This window comes from Limulus polyphemus, unplaced genomic scaffold, assembly GCF_000517525.1.
Source record: "Limulus polyphemus unplaced genomic scaffold, Limulus_polyphemus-2.1.2 Scaffold304, whole genome shotgun sequence".
NCBI classification, from domain to species: Eukaryota; Metazoa; Arthropoda; class Merostomata; order Xiphosura; family Limulidae; genus Limulus; species Limulus polyphemus.
In genome coordinates, this window is record NW_013665914.1 from 495,298 (window position 1) to 520,002 (window position 24,705).

Here is a 24,705-nt window from a genome sequence, read left to right on the forward strand (position 1 = left end):
AGCCAACCAGCTTTATGAGTTCCGGGAAGACATGCGTTGTGGTTTTCAGTAATGTTTCGTAATAGGTAGTGGCATAGCATGGCTTGGTCGCTGGACTCAAAACCTATAGGTGGCAGGTACGAATCCCGTCACTGAACATACTCGTTCTTTCAGCTGTGGAGGTGTTATAATGTGACGGTCAATCCCACTATTCGTTGGTAAAAGAGTAGCCCAAGAGTTGGCGGTGGGTGGTGTTGATTAGTTGCCATCTCTCACTTCTAAATTAAAGACGGTTAATGCAGATAGTCCTCGAAATTCAACAACCTAAAACAAACCGTAATAGGTGATTCCGATAGCATGAATTTGTTATCTATCACGCAACTGAATACCTTTATTTATAAAAGCTATGTGAAAATGCTGCTCGAACGTGCATTACAAGAAATGTGTTATAACGATATAGTTAAAAAAAAACATAAAAGTTCACATTTTCCTGAAATATATGAAGGTTTGGTTATTGATATTGAATATATAGGGCGTATATAAATGTGTAATTTTATGTGGTGAGAGTGCCCGAGCATCCATAGTTTGCGTCCAGTTGCAGCAAAATCAAGTTCTGCACATAAATTAACTGTCAAGTCCCACTACTTGGTTATGGTATTCCAAGGATTAGCAGTGGGTACTGTTGACTACCTATCTTCCCTCTAGTATATCAGCCCAAAAGTTGGAGACGACTAGGCAGCTAGCTATTCTGTAGCTTTGCACGAATATCTGAAACAAAGAAACATTTAAAAAAAAGCATGTTTTCTTTAATAAGAAACTATTTATAATTAGTTCACGCAGTTCTGAATTGCAAGGTAAAAATACGAATTTTCGTTATTTAAAGATTAAATAGGATCTGCTTCTGAGTAGCTCAACGGTAAGTCTGGCTTACGATGCTAAAAATCTGTTCTCGATACCCGTGGTGGGCTGAGCATATATAGCCCACTGTGTAGGTTTGTGCTTTAAATTAACCAACCAATCAAAGCAGGATCTCTATTAACAATGTATGGTAGGGATTTTTAATTACTTATATTCAAATGTCCTGATCCAAATATTTACTCGATTTGATCACATAAGAATACGAATATAATATATATATAATGTATATATAAAGGAAACAAAATGAGGTTAATTGAGTAAGATATTTACACCATTGGTTAGAAATATAAACCAACTTAAACTAGTGTTAAAATTGTCCAATGACTATCATTCTCAAAGGGCTGCAAAAACCAAAAGAGCGTCGAAAACTACAAGGAGAATGGAGACTTGTATAGATCAGGTATTTTGTAGATCTGAAATCATGGTATTCTAAGTATTTATAATTTTTGGATAATTTATCAGCCTTTGTAATAACGTATCATCAGTTAAAATTGGACGCTGTATTGATATTTTTTAAACACATTCCAAGTTTATATTATGATTTGCGGAAACAACATGTTTAGCAACAGCGAAGTTTAGAATTTTTCTTTTCTGCAAAAGTATTTTACGTTCGGAAATACGAGGATGTGTGTTTTAAGTAGCGCATCTAGTTTGGTAAACAATACCTGACTGATTTAGTGATAACTTCTTACCTTTAAGATGTGCAAGTTGTGGTCTGAAAGGGATAATCCAAATGCAAATCGTATTTCTACTGCATTAAGAATTCTAGTTAATATTTCTCTAGTACTCTGCGCATGTACTGGAAAATTATGAACTTATTATAGAAGGAAAAGTTTTGACATATGAATGGATTAAAAATACTATAAACATTTACCTTTCAAGCATCAGTAAAATGTTCTGTTTCTTCTGTTGCTTGATCCAGTTCAGTACATAAACTTAATGCTGAATTATTTTAACGACAAACTATTTACGAGAATTTAGGTAATGACAATTAAAACTTAATTGAAAGTTTCAAGGACAAACTACTTTTTTTTAGAATTTGGATGATACCAATGAAATTTTAAATATATATATATATGTGTAGGTTTACGATAAACACTTGAAATAAGAGTAAAATTTGGTGAGCATGTATTCAAAAGAACAACAATAATAATGTTATTTGATGATACTTATGGCCAAATAGTAAGCATGGTGGAATGTGGAGCTGAGGTTCAATGGTTCGCGTCCCGTTACACCAAAAGAAAAAAAATATTGTATTTAACATTTTAGAGACGTAAGTGCCTAAGTGTGTTTCATAGTGTTTCGGGATATGCAGTTTCCATCTTGATGCAACTTTTATGTTTTCTTAATCTTTTAATGGTATAGATTGTAATATGAAATATATCTCGTATTAGGTAACAAAACCAAAAACATATGATAGATACAATATAGAGTTGTATCATTTCTCTATCACTGATCCGATTGGGTTGATAAAAGCTGGTAGCGTTCAAAGCTATAGTTCTCAGAAGGTTTTGTTTGACTATTTTTTTTGTATCAAATTGGAGCAAATATGTTTTGTATTTTACTTTCCCCTGTCTTCAGTATAACAATCTCACGACTTAACAAGTAAGCGTTTTAAAAAGAGTTAGGAAAATCGAGCTATTTTCAACAACACTCATTACAAACACAGTTCTCTAAGATGAAAAAAGAAATACGTCTATTCTATGATGCAGAAAATAAGTGAGTAATTTAAACTTAACTCAGCATTACCTTAAATCAAATTATTCTTAAAAGTAAAAGATATATACATGGTATTTAAATGTTAAATCTTTAGACGCCAAACTGTGGACAAACTATACGGTAATGTTCTACTTTTTTTTTTGGTTCAAAAACATTCCTTTGTCAAATTCATTTAGCACTGATTTCATTTCCAGATGTAAGGTCTTGTGAATAAAGACATCATGGTTTACTTAGAAATTTAGAAACAAAAATAATAAAAAGGACTTAATAACCAAGCATATGTTGTTGCAACTTCAACTGTAGCAGTTGCAAAATCATTTGGTACAGCATAATAAATTAAAGAATAACTTATTACTGTTTAAGAATGTTACTTAAGATTTTGTTTGCTCAAATTCCCAGAATATTTTCCAGTCAAATCGTATGATTTATCAATGACATAACTATAACTGGTATAATTAAAGAGCTGAGAATAAAATCTGAAATACTTAAATTCTTAGTTAAACTTCGTATAGCAGATCATTTGTTTTTACCCTTCAATTAGCAGCTGAGATCTTTTTGCTGTTGTTGTTAACAATAATCCATGTGGAGTTAAGGTGTTACTGCATCTTTAAGAACGTACATGAGGTCAACTTACTCCGTAATCAGTTGTCTAAACTACCTTGTTGCATTTCCGACACTGTTAATTTAAATCTTATATATGTACCCGTATTCTTTGTTATGCACACTTCTACAACCACAAAACAAAATCTTATTGCTCAGCATATTTGTGTATGCAAGCAGTAGACCCCTGAAAGCAGAACGTAATATTGTGATATTTTCTTTAATAGTGTATCCCGTGGTGGGTCAACGGTAAGTCTGCAGATTTAACGCTAAAATGCGGCGTTCAATTCCCGCAGTGAACAGAGCGCAGATATCCCAGTGTGTAGTTTTACGTTAATGCAGACAAAGAACATTTATTAGCGGATAAATATAGTTAGTTTTACCAAAATATGCTCCATATTGAAATTGACCACTTTGGATTGTAACATTAGTTCATAAATTATTCCTGGTATTGCTACTATTTTTTTAATATTTTTTTACATATTCAGCAAGCTTTGCAGCATATAATTGTATTGAATGGTTCTCTTCTTATGGCAAGAGATAGCTACTTCGCGAGAAAATCCTCAGAATCTAACTGACTCCACAATAAAACGGAATATACGTGTAGTAATCTCTGAAACTAGATTACATGCATGATGAACTGAATTGGTAACATGGACGTTTTTTTCAATGTTTTACAACTTATCTTGGTTGAGCGATCAGGAAAATAAGTTATTCTATTATACATCGTTAAACTTATTGATTAGTGGCATGAAATACAACAGAGAAAATGTAAATAAAAATAATTATGAGCGGTATTTTCAACGGTTTAATATAATGAATTGCCAAACATGAATATCTAATTAACACAAGATATATTGTTGTACATTGAAGCTCTACAAAAGACTCTCTCTTCACTATATTTCAGTAGTGTAAAGAAAATTAGTCGTGCAGTAAATTACATTTCTATTTATTTAACCATCAGACCGGACGAACTGTGGATCCGAGAATTTATGTGTAGCGACCTGTTACCGTAATAATGCTCTTCGCTCTTTGAGGTTGTAGGGGCGCTATAGGTGTAACTGACAAATTACAATATTTACTCAGACAAAAGTAGCCTAAAAGTTCCAAAATAATGACGCCTATGCGAAGATAACATTGTGTAGGTTTGCGCAAAGTCATGGAACAGACAAACAAACAAAGTGTTGTGCCCTTCTTCATACGTTTGACTCGCTATTTTGATTGTTTTCGAAATTATTATAATAACTAACTGTTTTTGTTTTTGGTTCAAAGGAAAGCGTATAACGAATCCTCCACAAACGATAATTGCCCTACATTTCTGCTATAGAACGTCAGAGGTTTTCAGTCTATTATCAATATGCAAGGTTCAAAGGACCCACGGAATTGTAATTTGAACAAAATGGATGAGAGAGTGGGTCAATTATATTTACTTTTAGCTTAAGTTTTCATACAAATTTATAGTAAAAATTAGTTCACTCAAAATATGAAATACAAAAACCAGTGGTTTTGAATAAAAGGAGTACTTCTCCAGTCTAACGTTAGTCAGCTATAGCTCCGATTTATATTTACACAGGAACTTCATTCGTTCTTCGAAGAAAGAAAAAATACTTGAACAGTTTCAGATAAAATTAGGTAGTTAGGAGATAAAACTAGGTAGCTAGAAGATAAAACTGAATAGCTAGAAGTTAAAACTAAGTAGCTAGGAGATAAAACTAGGTAGCTAAGAGATAAAACTATGTAGCTAGAAGATAAAGCTAGGTAGATAGGAGATAAAACTAAGTAGCTAGAAGATAAAACTAAGTAGCTAGGAGATAAAACTAGGTAGCTAAGAGATAAAACTATGTAGCTAGAAGATAAAACTAGGTAGATAGGAGATAAAACTAAGTAGCTAGAAGATAAAACTAGGTAGATAGGAGATAAAATTAAGTAGGTAGTAGATAAAACTAAGTAGTTAAGAGATAAAACCATGTAGCTAGAAGATAAAACTAGGTAGCTAGGAGATAGAACTAGGTAGCTCTGAACACCAGAATAGCAAATGAAGCAAAACACTATTGGTTTCAACACATAAAGAAAAATTTCCACATAACTCTTCAATCGATGTTTAATACCCTTAGTAATAAACTTGTCATGGATTTCGTGAAAATGCAAAATAAGAATTAGTCACTTGGTAACTTTCTTATTAATTATTATTATTATTACATCTCTGAATATGTTTATCAAGATAATTACTTTATCATCATGCTGTTTCTGCAATTATAACAAACCGCACTGAATTCTAGATAAATCTCTTTCTTCATTAATTTAACTTTGTTCTAATGCTTAAGCCTATAATGTATTTTCGCTCTTTATTAAATTACAAAAACAAGAACTGTACGCAAAAGCAGAAATATATGAGCTCTCTAAGAAATATGTTACACAATAATTACTTTTATTACAACTTAAATGTCTAAGGTTTTTGTTTATATTGCCTATACGGTACGTGGGACTTATCGGAGACAGAAAACCGATTTCATAAGGTGAATGATACCTTTAGATAAATAATTAAAGCGTGGTACTAAAACGAAGGTATCTCGGACACAAAAACAATATAGTTTGCTGGTTGTAATTTGTAAGTATGTAAAAACAAAATAACACACATATATATATATATATAAATTACACTTTTAGAGAAAAAAATCACTTCTTAAAAACTATGGTAATAATTTATTAAATTGACGACGTTTCGAGCAAACGTTTTTTTTCAAACCAGAAACAAATATATATATATATATATTACTGATAAAAAACAAATAAATTTCAAAAATCATTGATTTCAGAAACGATATAATGGAGTAAAGATGAACATTATCCACACTAAAATGGTCATTAGGCTTATGTATTTTAGACTTAAACTCAGTTTCGAAATCACACAGAACTATGTAATTTACAAAATGGTGAGTCTGGTTGAAATGTAATACAAAAGAAGGTACCTTTTATGTTATTAGAAGCTTAGTGATTACTAATGGTTAATTTTTAACATTGTTAGTGATACATATGGGTGTGTACTGTGTAAATAATGTCAGGGATCTCAGAATAAAGTGCTTTGGATATTGTGTGTCGCGAAAAATTCTTAGTTTTCGGGAATTTGCATTTCTCACAGCGTATTTTATTAAAAGGTCGGAAGTCATTATTTTGTGGAATATAATTAACCATAGGATATCTATAATATTTTTGCTCTTTCAGAAAAAAAAAACACGGATAATTTGTTTTAAGCAGAAAATAATTTTAATTTAAATTATTATTTACTCTTACAGAGAGTTAGAGACGCCCTTTGGACTTTTAAAGCTAAACTGTCATACAGTTTCTTTTCATTGTCTGTCAGTCTCAGTTTTAACAATTTTTTCTATCAATGTAATTTTATGTCTCTTCGTGTTTTATGAAGAGACATAATCCATGTTTTATGGATTTGTTTTTGTTAGCACAAATTATATTAATGTAGAAGATTCGACACTATGTGGTATTTTGTTTACTTTGAGGTAATTTTTGTATTGAATATGCTTTGGTCTGGTCCTTGGTTCTCTGTACAAGACATTAGAAGGTCGTCTCTCAATGGCACAGCAACGTTTTGTAATATAATCAAGATGGAAGAATCAAGAGTAAATTTTACCGTTTTATGTAAAGAGCTAAAATTGAAAATAAAGATTTTAACGTGTGCATTTGGTGTAGAGGCCACTTAATCCTAATTATGTTGGAAAAGTTAGGAATATTTTTTTATTTCTATGATATTTTATTGTTTGTTGTTAAAATCAAAATTATCTATGATCAAAATAGATTGGTTAGATGACTTATTTGTGGAACTGTATAGATTTAGATCAATTTCCGTAATTTCATGCCTTTTGTAGAGAAAATTTCTACAAAGCAAAGAACACTCAAGATATATAAGCTCTTTGTCATTACTATTCTAAATCAAAATCATTATTTGACAAACGTCTGTCTGTGTGTATCTCCGTTTCTAACTGGCGAACCGCTTGACCGATTCTCACCAAACCTGACATGTACCCTTAGAGTCTCCTAGAAAGTGACACATGGAGGGGCCCGTGTTTAGATCTGACCTCCCTATGCCACCCTATTGGGTCCCTCTATGTCTTTCCCGTGTGTTGAACGGGTACGTCAGCTGGTAATGTTTATAAGATGACAGTGAAATCTGTTGTAGGGAGATGTGTGATGTGGTAGTTTCAACATAAACAGGTAACGTTTCGCTGGCCATGTTTGTTCTAGAAAATAGGACAGCCTGAACTATTTAGTTTGTACAGTAGGCTTAACACATAACTCATAAAAATACTTAAAAATGTTATTTATAGATATATTATTTAAAGTTAAAGAAGTCTACAAGAAATATATAACATTTTTCTGAAAATCTTTCCTATACTTATAAACAAAATGTGTGTAACTTTATGATAAACTAACCGTATTATGTAATTAGTTTTCTCACTCTATATAAATGTTTCACGTCTGCAGCGGTTTCTGTATCCGTCAGCGTGTGGACACTCGCATCTATCTCCCTAGAAAGGTTTTTTGCCATATGTCAACCGTTTCGATCCCGCCAATGGCAAACAATCTCTCACTCGTACAAGGTGATCGTGTGGATATGGATTGGATCCCTCCTGACCATGTTACCACTAGCTGTTCTAAGCCGTCTACTTCCAACTAAAGTATCAGGTGAGTATATCTGTAATTATAAGTACTAGTATATCCATAATTGAATGTACTAGTATATTTGTAATTATAAGTACTAGTATATCCATAATTGAATGTACTAGTATATTTGTAATTATAAGTACTAGTATATCTGTAATTATAAGTACTAGTATATCTGTAATTATAAGTACTAGTATATCCATAATTGAATGTACTAGTATATTTGTAATTATAAGTACTAGTATATCTGTAATTATAAGTACTAATATATCCATAATTATAAGTACTAGTATATCCATAATTGAATGTACTAGTATATTTGTAATTATAAGTACTAGTATAGCTGTAATTATAAGTACTAGAAATAACATTTTACAAGTGAGAGATTAAGTTAATTAGTTGCATGTATGAATAAGTTAGTAACATGGCAACCCTTAATTAAAATGTTCTGCAGATTATATGATACAGCTGAAAGCTTCTCAAAAGCCGTTGCTAAGAAACGACCTTAAAAATGGATACTTTACTTCGTTAACAAATATCCATCCATAATTTGGAGTTGAGAAACTAGAGGAAAAGCAGCTAGCACCCACCGCCAACTTAAAACTACTCTTCTCTTACCTAATAGTAGGATTTGACTGTCATTCTTGTAATGCATATCGTTCCTAACGTGCAAAGCGTGGTTCTGTAGCAACAGACCGTGAACCATAAATCCTCGAATTCACAATCCGGGCACGCTAACCACTAAGCCACTTCAAGGGCAAGTGTTTCATGTTTAGAACATGCCCGTTCTATTCACCATCATGGTAATTTACGTTTTATGGTTGACTTAGTGTAATATGTATTTGTACTTATTTCTAAACTGTTTTAGTTTTCGCGAAAGTACAAAAGGAAAAAGACAAATTAGTTACCATATTTCGGCGTCAGTACCAAAAGAAACGATTTGGCTTTGTTGTGACAGTTATAAGTACCTCGTAGTGCTCGACTGTTTAACATTAAACACTTTCAGCCATTGGTGCATAAATGGGACACACTACATAACGTTTGTCTTAGCATTCAAAAGTGTGATATTTAAGTAAGTTTTCTGAAAAATGGGTATGCAATAAGTTCAACCATTTTATACCCAATTAAACAAAGTTGCAGATTTTGCGAATTAATTAGAAAATGTGGGAAACAAATCAACAAATAGTTATTTTATTGTTTGCTCATATCATCAAGTGTGAAATATTTGAGGCAAGTATGTCTATAATCATTTCATGTTATATGACAAATAATAAACGAGGTAATAATAATTATATAATATCGCATGTGTTTCTCTTTGTGAGAATCTAAAAATGAACTTGGGGGAAATGTTTGTGTATAAATGTGGATTCGAAAGAGTTAGAGTCAGTTTTTTCAGTAACTAAATGTGCCTTTTTAGAGCCCCCTTAGAGGCTCAGTGGTAAGTCTTGAGGACTTATATCCCTAAAAATCGGGTTTCGATAACCCGATGTGCAGCTTTGTGCTAAAAACAAACAAAAAAGCATTTTCACTAGTCTCACGAAGCGCAACATGTCGGTAAGGGAATGTTTTCTAGTTATAGCTTCTCACACCAAAGTTTTTTATAATCCAAATCACTCTGTATCTTATCTTTTGATGTACACGTAAGTTATTTGTATTTCACTATTCCCTCTATTAAGGAGGTTGCTTTACTATGTAATACAAGAATAATTTTTGAACTATTAAATTTTTATCATTTGAGAAAAGTTTTTCTTTATATTTCAAGAAATGATAATCTAACTTAGCTCACAGACAAGCAAACATATATATACAAGAATTGTTTTCTTTCGATTATTTTCGTAACTTTCAGTAAAGAACGTGAAAAAGAATTATAAAAAAACACAGTTTGTACATCGGAAAAGAAGAGTTGTTGTAGTTGTTGTTTTTTTTGAATAATGAAACAATACAAAATTCTGTTTGGTTGTTAGTTATTAAGTTCAAAGCTTCATAGTGGGCTATCTGCGTTGTGTCCATCAAAGGTTTCGAAACTTGTTTTTGGAGTTATAAGTTTTCAGACTTACAAATGAACTACTGGGAGGCATAAAATTATGATTTATTTTGTTAATATGCGAACAATCAAGAAACAACAAGAATTACACTAAGTATGAATTAATAATTATTAACTTACGACTAATATTTCCAAAGTTCCTGTTTTTCATCAAACCTGTTTGCTACAGTAATTTCGATATCATTATAATTACTTCTCCGTTGATAACCTTCGATATTTAGCAGTTCATTTTACACTTTAGAGCGGGTTGTTGTTTTTTCTTAACTTAGCCTTTCGTGCCTTATAATCATAATTTTATTGAAATAATTCGGCCTATCTTGTTCACTACTGAAATTTGCCGAGATAACTTGTAGTCGCTACCAGTATTTAATTTTCTGTGCTCTTCCTGAATTTTTGCTCCTTGTCGTACTGATACGAGGAACAATAACAGAAACATTTGTTACAAGTTTAAGATAACAATCAACGTTATACGGCAAATTTATGTTATTAGAAAGTTTAATTTTTTATTTGCCAAAATTATATCAATTACAAATACAACGTACACTACACATTAGTAAATTATTTCATTCTGTGAAAATTATATCGGACTATTCCGTCAAAATGAACAGTCATTTATATACTGAAATGTGAACTGACTTGTATTCATTCTATCTCTCCACAAATCGTTGAAGAACTAGAGCAGTTGATTGTAAATATGTGCGCAAATTTCTTGGAAAATGGTTAAAACGTGTTTTATTGCAATTATTTTGGAAAACTGAAAATGGGAGGAAAGATGTCTCGCAAGTAGATGAGATATCGTACAAGCTTATTGTGTGTACAAGCTCTCCGGCTTTGTTTTTTGTTTGCAGTTAAATCTCTACAGGTAACATGCTAACAATGAATCATTAGCCATAACAAAAGTTTATGCAATTTTCAAACAATTGGTGTAAATTCGACTATTAATATATCTTTTTAAAATTTTGTTTCGTTTGAGGCTTTACTGCAATCATACAGAAGCATTAAAATAAAAGATTTACGTTATATGAGAAAGGGTTTCTCAGAAACAAACACAATTTTTGTTCTCGTACAATAGATACGAATAATTTGCGACCACCGAGTGATGGCGTTAATACATTAATATACATTCGTTTCTTGGCCAAATGTGGACTATGTATCTGTGGGTTGAAGGTTAATTTCTTTAACAAAATAAAAAACGTCCTCCGCACTTTAGGTTCGTGGGTTGTGTTATAAAGGTAATTACGATAAAACCCACTATTCGGTCAGACAAAAGTAGCCCAAAAGTTAGCAGTAGGTGCTGTTGAGAGGTGCCTTCCCTGTAGTCTATCACTTCAAAATTAGCTATAACTAGAGTAGATAGTCATGTAGTTGCATTGTACGAATATCCAAAAACAAACAATCAAAAAGTATGTTCGGTGCTACAATGATATTAAATGTTACGTCTTTTCAAAAAAGGTGGAGTGACTAAGTGTTACTTCTTTTCAAAATAGGTGGTGTGATCAAATGGTACGTCTTTTCAAGATAGGTGATGTGCAACACTATTACAAAATGGTGACTGCGAGTGAGGCTAGCTTAGTGTTGTTCTGACCTAACGACTTCAACTTTTTGGTTCTCTTAAGAACAGTCTATATTGTATAATATTTCTAGTTTACTGGTGTTTAATAATCTCACAAGTGTTTTATAGGGAAGATTAGAGATGAGGAATTTAAAGAAAAGCAACGTATTGAAAGAAACTATGTTACGAAGTAGTTTCTGGTTCTGCACATAAATTAATTTGATTAATTTAAGTTTGGATCTAATTTGATGCTAGCTTACATAACATTAGTAATTACGTTGTTTTTAATAAGGAATTACAAAGCGGCTTGGAATCTTTATCCCCAGAGTTGGTATGTGTGTTTCAGATGAAATGTATAATATAATATTATTGTATTATCTTGTTGTGTTGGTAACAAAACTGAACCCTGATGAGTTTGAAAAAGGTTTATCAAGATATATTAGTACAAACAAAGTAAAATCCGAATGAATTTCGAGAACATGAAGCTGTGTTTGTTTGTTTGTTAGATTTCGCGCAAAGCTGAAAACTAAGTAGTAGCCTAGATAGAAGGCAGGTAGTCAACACCTCCTACATCCAACCCTTGCTTTACTCTATCAGACCGAATAGGAGGATTTAGCTGTCACTCTTATACCACACCCACAGCCCCAAAGTGTGGATTGCAATTATTTTTATGATAACGGGACGCGAACCATTGAACTTAGGACCTGCAGTTTGGTACGCTAACCAATAGGACACGCCCGGCTTTAATGATAAAATACTCTTCTGGTAAATACCAGTTTTCGCTTTGGTGTACTAGTGTGCAACAAGAAAATTCTAGTAAAACAAAGTTTTTTTCTTCCAAACAAAGCACGAATGCTTTTACTTAGTAGAAACCACACACCTTTTAGATACGAGAGTTTTCTTTTACAAGCTTGCTAAGCATGAGATTGGTATTGCTTGTTGATGATTAAGTAAAAATGCAACAGTCATGTAGGTGTTAATAATACATAAACAACGCTGGAAATATTTTTCTACTCGTCGGAATTGCAACTTTCTAACACCAGGGATCATTTTGTTCGAGACATCCTTTTAGAGGTACATGATTTTTGAATTGACAGATCTTGTCATTGGTGCTTAAGAGAGAGAGAGAGATCTAAAACGTGATATCGTGGATTCCAAAAGCAAGCAGTTTAGCGTCTTATATTTGATTAATTTTGATATATCAAATTTCTACTATACTTATGAGCAAGAAGATCTCATGCTATTTCAATTTCCTGGAATAGTGTTGGTGTACTAAAATGAAATTTTACCAGTAAAAATTAAAAGTGAAAAGCCGAAATTTCAATAACGATATACTTTTCACGGCATTCATTCTTCTATATTGGTCATATATAAAAATCAACAAGTTTTATCACCTGATCTACCCAAATACCTTTGAGGAGTGCAGTCACAATGAAAAGCTGTGGTATATTTTTCATGTCCAGCTAGCGATAATGTTTTCTTTTGATTCAGATCATAAATTGTTTTCTTCCTACACGAGAAATATGCGTTTTTTTCTACCGAACCTACCCAGGCGTACCCTAGTTGACAGCATGCTGAACGGTTGATCAGAAGGTTCGAGTTTCGAATCCCGATATGTCGCTGAACATGCATTGTACTGTGAGATGTGGTGGCCCAGTTACTCTCCTTATAAGGATAGCTTTTATTTGTTTTTTTCAAACGCGATGCTACACACTGGGCTAGTTTTGTTGCGGATTTCAAACCCTGGTTCTTAGCTTTATAAGCCCTCAACTTTACCACTAAACAACAGATGGTCATTAAGAACAGCAATGTAAGCAGCAAATTTTGCTGACTAGTCATCTTCCTTTTGGTTAGCATTTCTAAATTAGAGATGACTAAGTCTGAACCTTGAGGTCTCTAACCTGGGAATTTAATCCATGAATCACACAATAGCCTGTTAGGTTGTAAGTGATAATCCCAATACTATCATGTCATCTCTCTGTCCACCACGTAAACTTGACGCTAATTCACCGAGGAATGGATTTTAACGAAACGAGTGATAACTTATAACATAAGAATAGCTCCACTTCTGTTATAATATTTGTAATGTTTAAGTTATGAAAACTAAGTAGACCCTATTATAATGTAAGTTAAATAAGCATTTTTTATAATAGTAGTTAAAAGTACAGTACACAAGGAATTGTATTTTTGGTTCCATTGTCTGTGTACTTCCTATTCTACTTATCGCTATAAGATCAGCTCGACAATTTTTTTAAACATTTTACCATGTAAGCATGGACAACACGAACTGTTACTAGATAGATTGATAGACTATAGGAAAGGGGCAGCTAATCAATAGCACCCACCGCCAACTCATGTGCTACTCTATTCGAATGGTGGGACTCTTCATTATTATAACGCCCTAAAGTGTGGAGTGCGATTTTGTGGCAAAGGGACGCGAAACGTTGGTTCTCTAATTTACAGTGTGACACGATAACCACTAGGCCACACACTGCTCAAAGAAACGTAATATAGAAATCAATAAATGTACTTGATGTAATCTAATGTATAATTTAGAACGTAAGTTCTATAAAACATGTTTCATCGTAATTTGCTTATTGTTAGATTATAAACTTACGTTGCTTGGTTTTTGTAAGCATTATATCCAGGGCAACTTATTACAAAAGTTATTGTATATTTAAATAGTTTCTACGTATTATACTAATTGTATTCACTAAGCAATCTTCAAAGAAGAACCGTCCTACAAAGTATTTCAACAAATCAAGCCTCTTACTGTGAACTATGCGGCTAACGACTACTGGAATGTTCAAATAACTTCTTAGATTCCGATTTAAAGGATAACTTACAACGAAAACTGTTAATGTTTAAAATGTTTAGGGCTATCACTGATAATGTTTATAATATTTTTAAACCAACAGTCTTTCAGAATGTTTTTATATTTTTTTGTGTAGTTTACCAGTTAAACGGTTGAATTTTTATGAAGATGTGTATTTAGCTAGTTTGGATTTTGAATGACTTTTTCTTAAGGACTGGCATAGCCTGGTGATTAGAGTGCTCGCCTAACAATCTGTGGGTCGCGAGTTCGAATCCCCGTCACCGAACATGCTCGCCCTTTCAGCCGTGGGGGCGTTATGATGTGACGGTCAATCCTACTATTCATTAGTAAAAGAACGGCCAAGAGTTAGCGGTGGGTGGTGTTGACTAGCTGCATTTCCTCTAATATATCAGTGTTAAACTTGGGACGGTTAGGTTAGCGCAGATATCCCTTTAGTAGCTTTGTGTAAAATTCAAAACAAACAATAACTTTTTCCTTGTGTACCATCAGCTGAAACTATTACACTTAGTATTAGCATACTTTGAAGTAATGTTTGAGAGTAATATATATATAACTTGTTTTCTTTACAAACAGAAATATATATGTTTGCAATAGAATATATTGACCAATACATGTTTATTAAATTAATGTAAGTCTCAATACAAAGGTCCCACTTGTTATTAAGTAGAGTTGTGTATGGTCAGTTTGATGGTATTGCCATAAGTTCTAGATTATCTGCTACTTCAGCTTTTTTTATTCTCTATATATTTTTCATAAAATAAACTTGGTTAAAAGATTTTTGTCAAAAGTTTAAACTTTTGTATCACTTTACATATGCTGATCTAACTATCATGTTCTCTAAGAATTCTGAACAGGTTAACAAGTATTTGACCAACTTTAATTGTAAATATTCATGTTAAATTTAAAGACGAATGTCCAAAAATAAAAATACTTGTATATATTTTTCTTATAATACGTTGATAAATATTTCTGTGAAGAAACAGGTGATTACACAACAAACCAATTTTTTGTCTGAACTTTACGCTCGTTTTTAGTAGTCTGGGTTAATGTGGTGAATAATTTACTCAAAATGCTAATAAAATCAATTATAATGATGGATTTTTTTGTGAAGAATTGAGGAATAACAAAAATATGCTACAAAAAATAGCTACACGCGAACTTCTGTAAATTACTGGTTAATAGGTTATCTAACGACCATCTGTACCGTTCATTGTACGATGTAGCAATGTTATTTCTTTCCATATACGGGATATCATGGAGTAAATACGAAGAAAACATGAACGAGAGTATTTCAACAAGTTTAGCCGTAAATTAGATTGTTTTTGTGTTTTTAACCTCAAAGTGAGGTTGCAAAACTTCAGGTTCTAGAACATTATTCCAATTCGGGAATAATATAAAAAATACGTTTGTGTTGTGTAAAGTGACGAACAAAGAATGTGTAAGTAACTTAGAGAATTTAGAAATGGAAAAGGTTTAGTAGAAAAAGCGGGATGGCTAATTTGTTGGTTTTCAATCTGCTTCTGTTTAATAATTACAAGATTCTCTCGAACGCACGATTGTCATTTTTACGTCACTCCAATAACTACCACAAAGCTCATAGCAACATCACCCTTCATATAGACATACCATGTAATTAATAATCACTGAACCCTAACATCTATTAGGAATATGTCTTTTAAATATACGAACAAGCAACCACCTAGTGATGCAGTCTACTTATTCATCTGTAGAGCTAGAAAAAGTAAATAGTCGGTGATAGATGGTGGTTTATTATTAGGAATGACATTTTGAAATCTGGCCTGCGGGATTGCGCCCCACTCGTGCCAAAGAACATGGGTGAAAGTAGTAAAAGCTGTTTTTTTTTAAAACACTTTTGCAAGGAACGTTTAAGGATGGACCCCACTTGCTTAATAAGGTTCATATCCGTTGATTGGCTAGGCCATGGGAGAGTGATAGTGTCCTGACCTTCAGGTCATAGTTTTGTTACTAGACTTGAACAAGCAGGAGGCCCATCTTGCAAGAAAACACTGCCTTGTCTGGTAAGCTGGTCATTGATATAGAAAGTTAGGAATAGTAAAATAAATGCGTAGGCGAAAAAAATGGCAAAATGTAAAATAGAAAGAGAAAGGGTGTTTTTCGAGAACTGTAGTGTATCGTGTAGCAAGTGGCCGTTCCTTAGTATAAAGATTCTCAAATTGGGGGACGTAGGAAAGCGTCAGGAGAGTCTTAGTAAATACACAACACCGACAATATTTAGATTCGTTGAGTGAGACCTTCAGTCAGGGTCCGGAATGTTCTAGGAAGCTCTTTTGCTGAGAAAATTCGGGTACCAATGCTTTATTACGCTCCAACTATGATCCCTCAGCTGCCCAAAAGGTATCTCAGAAAAGAAGGCTTTAAGATGGTTCAAAGAATGTTATTCGATATGATAATCACCAAACCCAGGCGAGTTTATTTTGAGGAAATTGTACAAATCTGGATGGACTCTTCAGATAAAAACTGTCAAAAAGGCGGGAAGGTGTGATAGCGTCTGTGATGCCCATTACTGCCTTATTTCTTTCTGTTGTCCTCTACTTATGCCTTTCAGTGCAAACGTTCTTCCAGAGAAAGGTGTGACATCTCAGCAGTTGTTAGTCTCATGTTTTTGGCTGTTTCTTTGATACCATCGATCCAACGTTTCCTGTTAATTGAAAATTTCATAGTGTTGCTGGTAGCTGCTCTGGGTTCATTGGCACCATGTTCTGGTTTTCTATATGCTTCAGTATTTATTTCACTCCAAACTGCTGTCTGATTGTTTCATTTCTCACTTTATCTATGCTGGTCTTATCGACAGCTTTACAGAAGTATCTCATTTCACACGATGTTATTCTTTGTTCGGTTCTTCACTGCTGTAGATGTACGATGACGTCTGGAGTTAGAGGCAACTTCCTTTTCGCCACTTCTCTATGAATATAGCATTTAATAGTACTGAGGCATAATTACGCCTGTTTTGCAGCTAGATGTGCAGAAACGTGAATGGAGCTATGTTGTCGCCCTAATCGTTGTGGACTGCAGTATGGCTAGTGATTTGGCGATTTAACGCTGATTTTGACCACCTTCCTATCGTTCACTTATACGAACTCATGAAAATACTGTTAATTCCCGTAATCATTTCGTTCGTGGCGTAGTTGTTTGTATTATGTAGTCTTTACCGATATTTACCTATATTTATACGCCTGGTTTATTTGTATATGATGTTATGAAGATGGTCGCTTTGTATTTTCAGAGATGTTTATTTATTTATTGGTGGGCTGTGTATAACAGGCGTACTCGTGAATAGAACTTCAAAAATTGTATTTCTTTCTTAAAATTATCAAATTTTCAGGCAAATTTTGATAAAGATTTCTATACTTAAAAGAGAAGTATTGCTGACCCCAAGAATTCAATCATATGTTTTCATTACACGAATTCGGCCATTTTACATGGATAATATAACTTCTTCGACTCTTTTTTGCAAAATAAACTATAAACGGAAATTATTAGGGCCTGCTGTTAGTCCAAATAACTTGTCCACAACGACAAATTCAAATTGTATGCAACTGTACGAAGGGCTAGGTGATAGCGTGACCAATAATTTGAGCACAACAACATATGTAAAGTACGCAACTGTACGAAGGGCCAGGTGATAGCCTGACCAAGAATTTGGGCACATCGACATATGTAAAGTACGCAACTGTACGAAGGGCCAGGTGATAGCGTGACCAAGAATTTGTGCACATCGACATATGTAAAGTACGCAACTGTACGAAGGGCCAGGTGATAGCGTGACCAAGAATTTGTGCACAACGACATATGTAAAGTACGCAACTGTACGAAGGGCCAGGTGATAGCCTGACCAAGAATTTGTGCACAACGACATATGTAAAGTACGCAACTGTACGAAGGGCCAGGTGATAGCCTGACCAAGAATTTGGGCACATCGACATATGTAAAGTACGCAACTGCACGAAGGGCCAGGTGATAACGTGACCAAGAATTTGTGCACAACGACATATGTAAAGTACGCAACTGTACGAAGGGCCAGGTGATAGCGTGACCAATGCAGATACAGATGCTATTGCATAATAATAATGTCGAATGATCACATGTTTTCGGCTCTATCAGTTACTGTTTTCCTGACTCAAGATACTTTTCGAAGTTAGATTTTGAATTGAAACATACAGAACATTTTCAATGGTCTTATTGCGCTGGTACTAAAATTACTTACTATCGCCAACATTGCAAGAAAGCAAGTAGCAATCAAACATCGGTGATGATCCATGCAATTTGACTTGACAGTTTCTATAATAACCATAGAAAGAGTCAAACTAGACGAAATCCACTGAAGAAATCTGATCAAATTTAGATATGACAGACACACACAGTAGTGATATAAAGTTCTAACGAAGCCATCAGAATTGTTCACCTAAAAGCTCTGAACAAGTAGTTTTGTCGCAAGGTAAAGTCAAGCCTTGATAAAAGCATCAATAATTCTTACCCAAAACATCTAGGTAGATGAAAGACATAAAAGAGAAGAACCAAATCATGAGAAGGCCTGAGCATTCTCTGCCACATATTCTAAGCTATTTTTCTAACTAAAGTCAAGACCTGATTAAAACTTGAAAAATTAGGCTAAGATGTCGCCCTTTATGCTACTAACCAGCTGTTATACTTAAAAATTTAATTGCTTAAAATAGCATTGACAATACTTCAGTTTAGCGGATGATATATGCTAAGTTGAGCCTTCTAGGGCGACTTTGCATGTGTCAATCAGTTGGATAGAGTTTAAGTTGAAAATTAAGTGATTGAAGTAAAAGCTTTCAAGGCAGTTAGACTTACAAAGTTTAAGGAGTTTAATATTCTGGATATGTTTATATCTATATATTGAAGTATGGTAACTATTTCTATCAATATGTTGACTATTTGTATCCCAGTATTGAGCATTTTCTGGTTTTGTTATTTTTATGAAACTCCTTGTTATTAGCAATATGGGGAAATATTTGTTTGCTATTTCTTGCCATAGATTTTCAAAATTAGATTTTTTTATTTTTAGGCTTTCTTGGGGTTTTTACTTCAGAATGCAAAAAATATTATTTTATAAATTCGCAATGTTCTGTAAAACGTATTTTCTAACTCCATAGGACGCTATAAATGCCGAGACGTGTGGCCAAATGTCACATCAGAACGTGTGTTTAATCTGTACTTGGACGCAGCTTTACTTATTATTCCACTCGTCATCATGACATTCATGTATTTTCTGATCATCCACACATTGTATGTCGATCTAGAGGATGAAAACGAAGGTGAGTTATTTTTTATACATTTCTATAACAGCATGGATGTTTCGGAAGAATTTCATGTCACTTGTTCACTTATGATGTGTTGAGGTTCTGTGTTTTATTAGGTCGAAACTTTGACTTAAAACGTTTAACTTAAAAAACGATACACTTATAAAGAAGGTCTAACAAGTTAATCATAGTAGTAAGAACTTCAGTTCGTCCTTCTAATTTATTTCCCTGGTGGAAGTATAAAGGTCAAACATCTGCTTATAGTTTTAAAGTTACTGATACGAAAATTATTTGGAAAAGATTGAGTAAAAAAATCAAAATTAAGAAGTTCCAATTTTTCTTTTTTGTACAACTGTGTGTAATGTTATTCTTAAAAGTTATTTTGAACTACTAAACATAGTTTTTTTTTTTCGTGATTAGATTAGAATTGTTTTTTAAATTTTGCATTTTGATAGCTGTAAAATTAAGAATTTAAAATAGATCTTGTAGTTCCTATTATGTTTGGATAACTTTGAAAAATAGAAAATAACTGCATTCGAGCTCCACGTTTTCATTAAGTATGACTAACAACATAAAGATCTATGTTTTTAAGTTGCCAGGAACAAGTAAATATATCAAGATGTAAAGTTTGCTAAATAACATTCAAACTAAATTTTAACTGGACATTCACGACTCGTTTGAGACGTTTTTTAACTCATTTTATTTAGTTTGTAATTGAAGTTTAGTTTTCAAAATGTTAAATATCTTTCTTCATTCGTACGAAATTCATTTCCATCATTACATTTTGTTACATCATTTGAAACAACGTTTGTAAAGCAGTTTGGTTTAAAGTTATTAATTCAAATTCTCGTGTCTTTGATAGGCCTACACTATTATCTAATGTCCTGAGCATTTATCTTATTTCACTGTAGATCTTCCACTTCGCTTTTTAGCCAGTCGAAGCCAAAAAGCACCACAAAATCGCCAAGACAGTGCAAAACCAGTAATTGTTCAAATGGCGGGAAACAGAGCTTACAACACTTTTACAGTTACTTCACGATCTCGAATTACTGTTCATCGCCATCTAGTGGTGAGAGGAAATTACACAAAAGGGCGAGTAGCCAAAAAGCGAATAATTCGCATGCTATTTGTCATCGTTTTAATATTTTTTATTTGTTGGACACCGTTGTTTGTAATCAACACTTGGACCCTCTTCAACCCTGTCGCTGTCTACCAGAAACTTTCTCCGAGTATAATCTCTATCATCCATCTTTTGGCTTATTTTTCATCTTGTTGCAATCCAATTACCTACTGCTTCATGCACATCAAGTATAGAGAAGCTTTCCTGGCCGTTTTTAGCTGCAGGCATCGGCGTCGACGGAGATCCTATAGATGGAGTACCAAGTCTGCTACTCTGAGCAGTATGTACAGCACCCGCGCCATTTCTATTCAAACTAGTAAGTGTTATTAGATTAAGATACTTGGAAATTCGCTTTTAAAGAGACTTCACATTTTTCGCAGGAAATAAAAAGAGATGATAAAGTTGAAACAGATACTGGCTTAAGAGAAAGACGAATAGAATAACCAGCAACGAACAAAAAGTAAATTAAACTGGGTAATAACAAACAGTTTACAACAAAAAATAATGCATTACGAGAAACATAAATTTGTGATCATCATATTTCAGATCAACTTAATTGAAGAGAAGTTTATATATTAAATCAAGGGTGAAATTACAAATAAGTAAAAACAGCTTCCCTCCTTCTTTCATATGTCTTGTAATGTAATAGGAAATATTTTTATAATGAAACTCTGTAGATACTCATTAATTTATGTAAAAATGTGAATAGATTCTCTTCCTGATTCCCCCCAGTAGCACAGCGGTATGTCTGCAGACTTACAACGCTAGAAACCGGGTTTCGATACTCGTGGTGGGCAAAGCACAGATAGCCCTTGTGTAGCTTTGTGCACAAATAAAAACAAACAAACAAACTCTTCCTGATATTTAACAATAAATGTAGGTGTAATAGGATATATTAATAAGGAAAAGCAGGCTGCTGAAAACTAAATGCTTAACAAGTATAATTTGACCAGGAAGAAACAGAATTATTCTAGAAAGTTTTGTTTGCGTTACTTTCCCTGTTTTTTGAATGAGTGTTATTCCACAAGTCGTGAGAAGAAAAATTTGAATGAATGGTAATAAAGAATAAATGAATAGGTCTAAATGTAAATTTTATCTAGTCTTATTTTGTGCGACGTTTCGAGCAGATGTCCTTCGTCCATTGTAACACGGTTATTACTGCCCGACGAAGGGCGTCTGCACGAAACGTCGCACAAAATAAAACTGATAAATAAACTTTTCATTTAAACGTATTAATTTATTTTTTATTACCGTTTATCCAAGTTTTCCCTGATTTCTTTATTGTCTCTGAAAAAAAAAAGATGAGTAATATAACAACACAACACCAAGAGATAGACAGATATGAACTTGCTTATATTCCTCCCCCTTATGGGGAGCACTCAAATGTTTGGTTCAAATTTATACGGTTATTTCCATAACAAGTGATGTTTCAATAACTACAATTTCAGTAACCTTTTAGTGTCCTCTTTCACATGAAAACCTAATACAATACACCAGTAAAAAAAAAGTAAAATACACCATTTAGTTAAATCATAAATTTTGAATACAGCCTTTTCTTTTCAGCAGGAGTAATTTACTTTGATTTTAGGTCTCCCCTCGACAAAACTCTTACTCTTCTTTACTTCGTGGTTTTAGCTGACTGGGATTTTTTTAAGTTGCTATTTAATTTCTTCCTTTTCTTCTTTTTTTTTCCCAAATTTTCCATTATAAGATGAAAAGTTGCGTGTTAAGCTTGCTGTTGTTATTGGCTAACGGCTCTCCATAGTGTGGAATTGAACCCTGGATTTTAGCGTTGTCGGGCCGTAAACCTACAGCTGGCCTAACGGGAGACCGCCCGTTTAGCAAATGATCTCACAAGGACAAGCAAGTGATAGAAAAGTGCATAGAAAATCATAAAGTGAGTCCAAGATTCTCATGTATTGAATACACACAAATCCAAAGCAAAGGAGGTGAAATTATAACATACTGAGGCGATTTTTAGATTCACATTCTGTTTTCGTTTTAAAGGAACATTTGTAATATAAAAAATAGTCTACGTTTTTAACATACTCATCAGATCGCATCCGCTAACCATTCTGCCGCTCCCGGTGGCTCAGCGGTAAGCTTGCGGGCTTATAACGCTAAAATTCAAGGTTAGAGTCCAGCAGAATGGCAACGCACAAATAGCCCATTATGCATTTTTATGCTTAAGAGCAAACAAACCACTATGTTGACATAACAATGTAAGGTAAAAAAAATAGGCCCGCTCTCTCAATTTTTTTGTTTTAATAACGCTTCAAACAAGGTGAACTAAAATAAAATATTACAGGAACGTTGTTCTTTACTAATGGTCTTGCCAACAGAAGCCGTTATGTGTATTGGACAGACAAGAATTCTCAAGTGACTAACGAAAAAAGGACTTAATTTACTAAGTGAGTATGTGTGTATGTGTGTTTAGCGTAGAATTTGCAGTCACGTCGTATTTGAACATCCCATTAAGCCTTTATCAGTATGATGATAGAAGTTGTCTGTCTATGCCACTATTTTATTACTCGGAGACAAGAAGTTCTGGAGAAAATCTGTAATTCGTTCATCACACCACAGTGTTTCCATAATCAGCTGCGAGAGATTTTCACACAAAAAATTCACAGAATTTTCAGTCAGCAAAATTACCATCTGCATAACTGTTTTGCGCACAAAATACTTGGACATTGAGCATTAGAAAACTTTTCTTGGTTATCCTATAGACGACGAAAAAGATTATCTGTAATAATAAATGAGCCTGTGAGAGTGTGTGTGTGTGTGTGATCGCCATAGCTCCTAGAGGAAACAACCTGAAACTTTGCACGCATACTTAGGGGATTCTGAGGGTGTGCACCTGGGTATTTTTTTTTCTTTTAGATTTCTCTCAAAAAAAACAATTTAGTAAATGTTTTGCCCTATAGCTCTTAAGCCCCATAACTGTGCTTCCTGAAGGTCTATAGAAACGTATCTTTATTTTTTTCTAATTCTCACTTACTGAATGAACAATACGTGGTGGTTTTCTGCCAAATACTCTTTTTCAACACAAAATGGGAAGAAAAATACAAATCTAAGAATTAAACATTAAGGAATCCTCAATAACCGCGGCACTTGAAATTCTTTTCGGCAGGTTAGAGTAATTTAATCTATGTGACCTTTTGTTCCCCCATTTTTATTAGCTATATTTTTATGCACCAGCAATGCCAAGCGCAGGTCGAGCGTATACCAAATTCGATTTTATCACTCATGTAAAAGTTTGTACTTGAAAAAATCTCAGAGCCATTCTATGAGCCGCTATGCTGCGGCAAAAAAAAAATTGTATTGAACTAAGTTTGGGAAAAGGCAACAAACAACGAGAAGAAAAATATGAATCAGAGAATATTGGAGAATTTGGAGGATGAAAAGAATTGAAATAAAAGAAAAACACGAATTTGAGAAGCTAAATTAAAACTATTTGCTTTTAGAAAGAGTTGAATTAAATTATGTACGGTAAAAGGCAACAGACGAATCAATTAAAGAATTGGTGCATTGGGGTAGCTATAGAAGTAATTAAGATAATGGAGACGCTTAACTGGTACATTGAGGCCTCTATGGATCATGAGGAGACCTTAGAATCTCGTAGCAGAGCGTGGGTATTTTATAATAGTAGATAATACAAATGGACTGCACATATTTGCAAATTACGACAATAGGCAACAAAATGACGCGACAAAATCATATCTTACAATCTGTGATCTATTTACATTGTTTTATGATTTGGTTTGGTTATTGTTAAACACAGAGCTAAACAATGGTCTATCTTCGATGACGAGGAACCCACTTTGAGACTAATAATGGCTGGAGACGGCTTAAATGGGTAATGAAGAAAAACTTTAATATAAGTTTAACATGACAGCAAATGTACAACGTTTCGACAAGGTTTTGTCATCACCTGAAGAAGACAAAACCTTTTTG

At 33.5% G+C, this 24,705-nt stretch overlaps 1 protein-coding gene across 1 annotated transcript in view; it reads left to right on the forward strand.

The window, feature by feature from the left end:
- Positions 1-24,705, forward strand: part of LOC106457216 (cholecystokinin receptor-like) — a 43,936-nt gene that overhangs the window by 12,825 nt on the left and 6,406 nt on the right. The window contains exons 2-4 of the mRNA XM_022383055.1: positions 7,714-7,914; positions 19,485-19,646; positions 20,543-20,700. Coding sequence (XP_022238763.1) covers positions 7,714-7,914; positions 19,485-19,646; positions 20,543-20,700 — 521 coding nt within the window. The remainder of the gene's footprint in view (positions 1-7,713; positions 7,915-19,484; positions 19,647-20,542; positions 20,701-24,705) is intronic.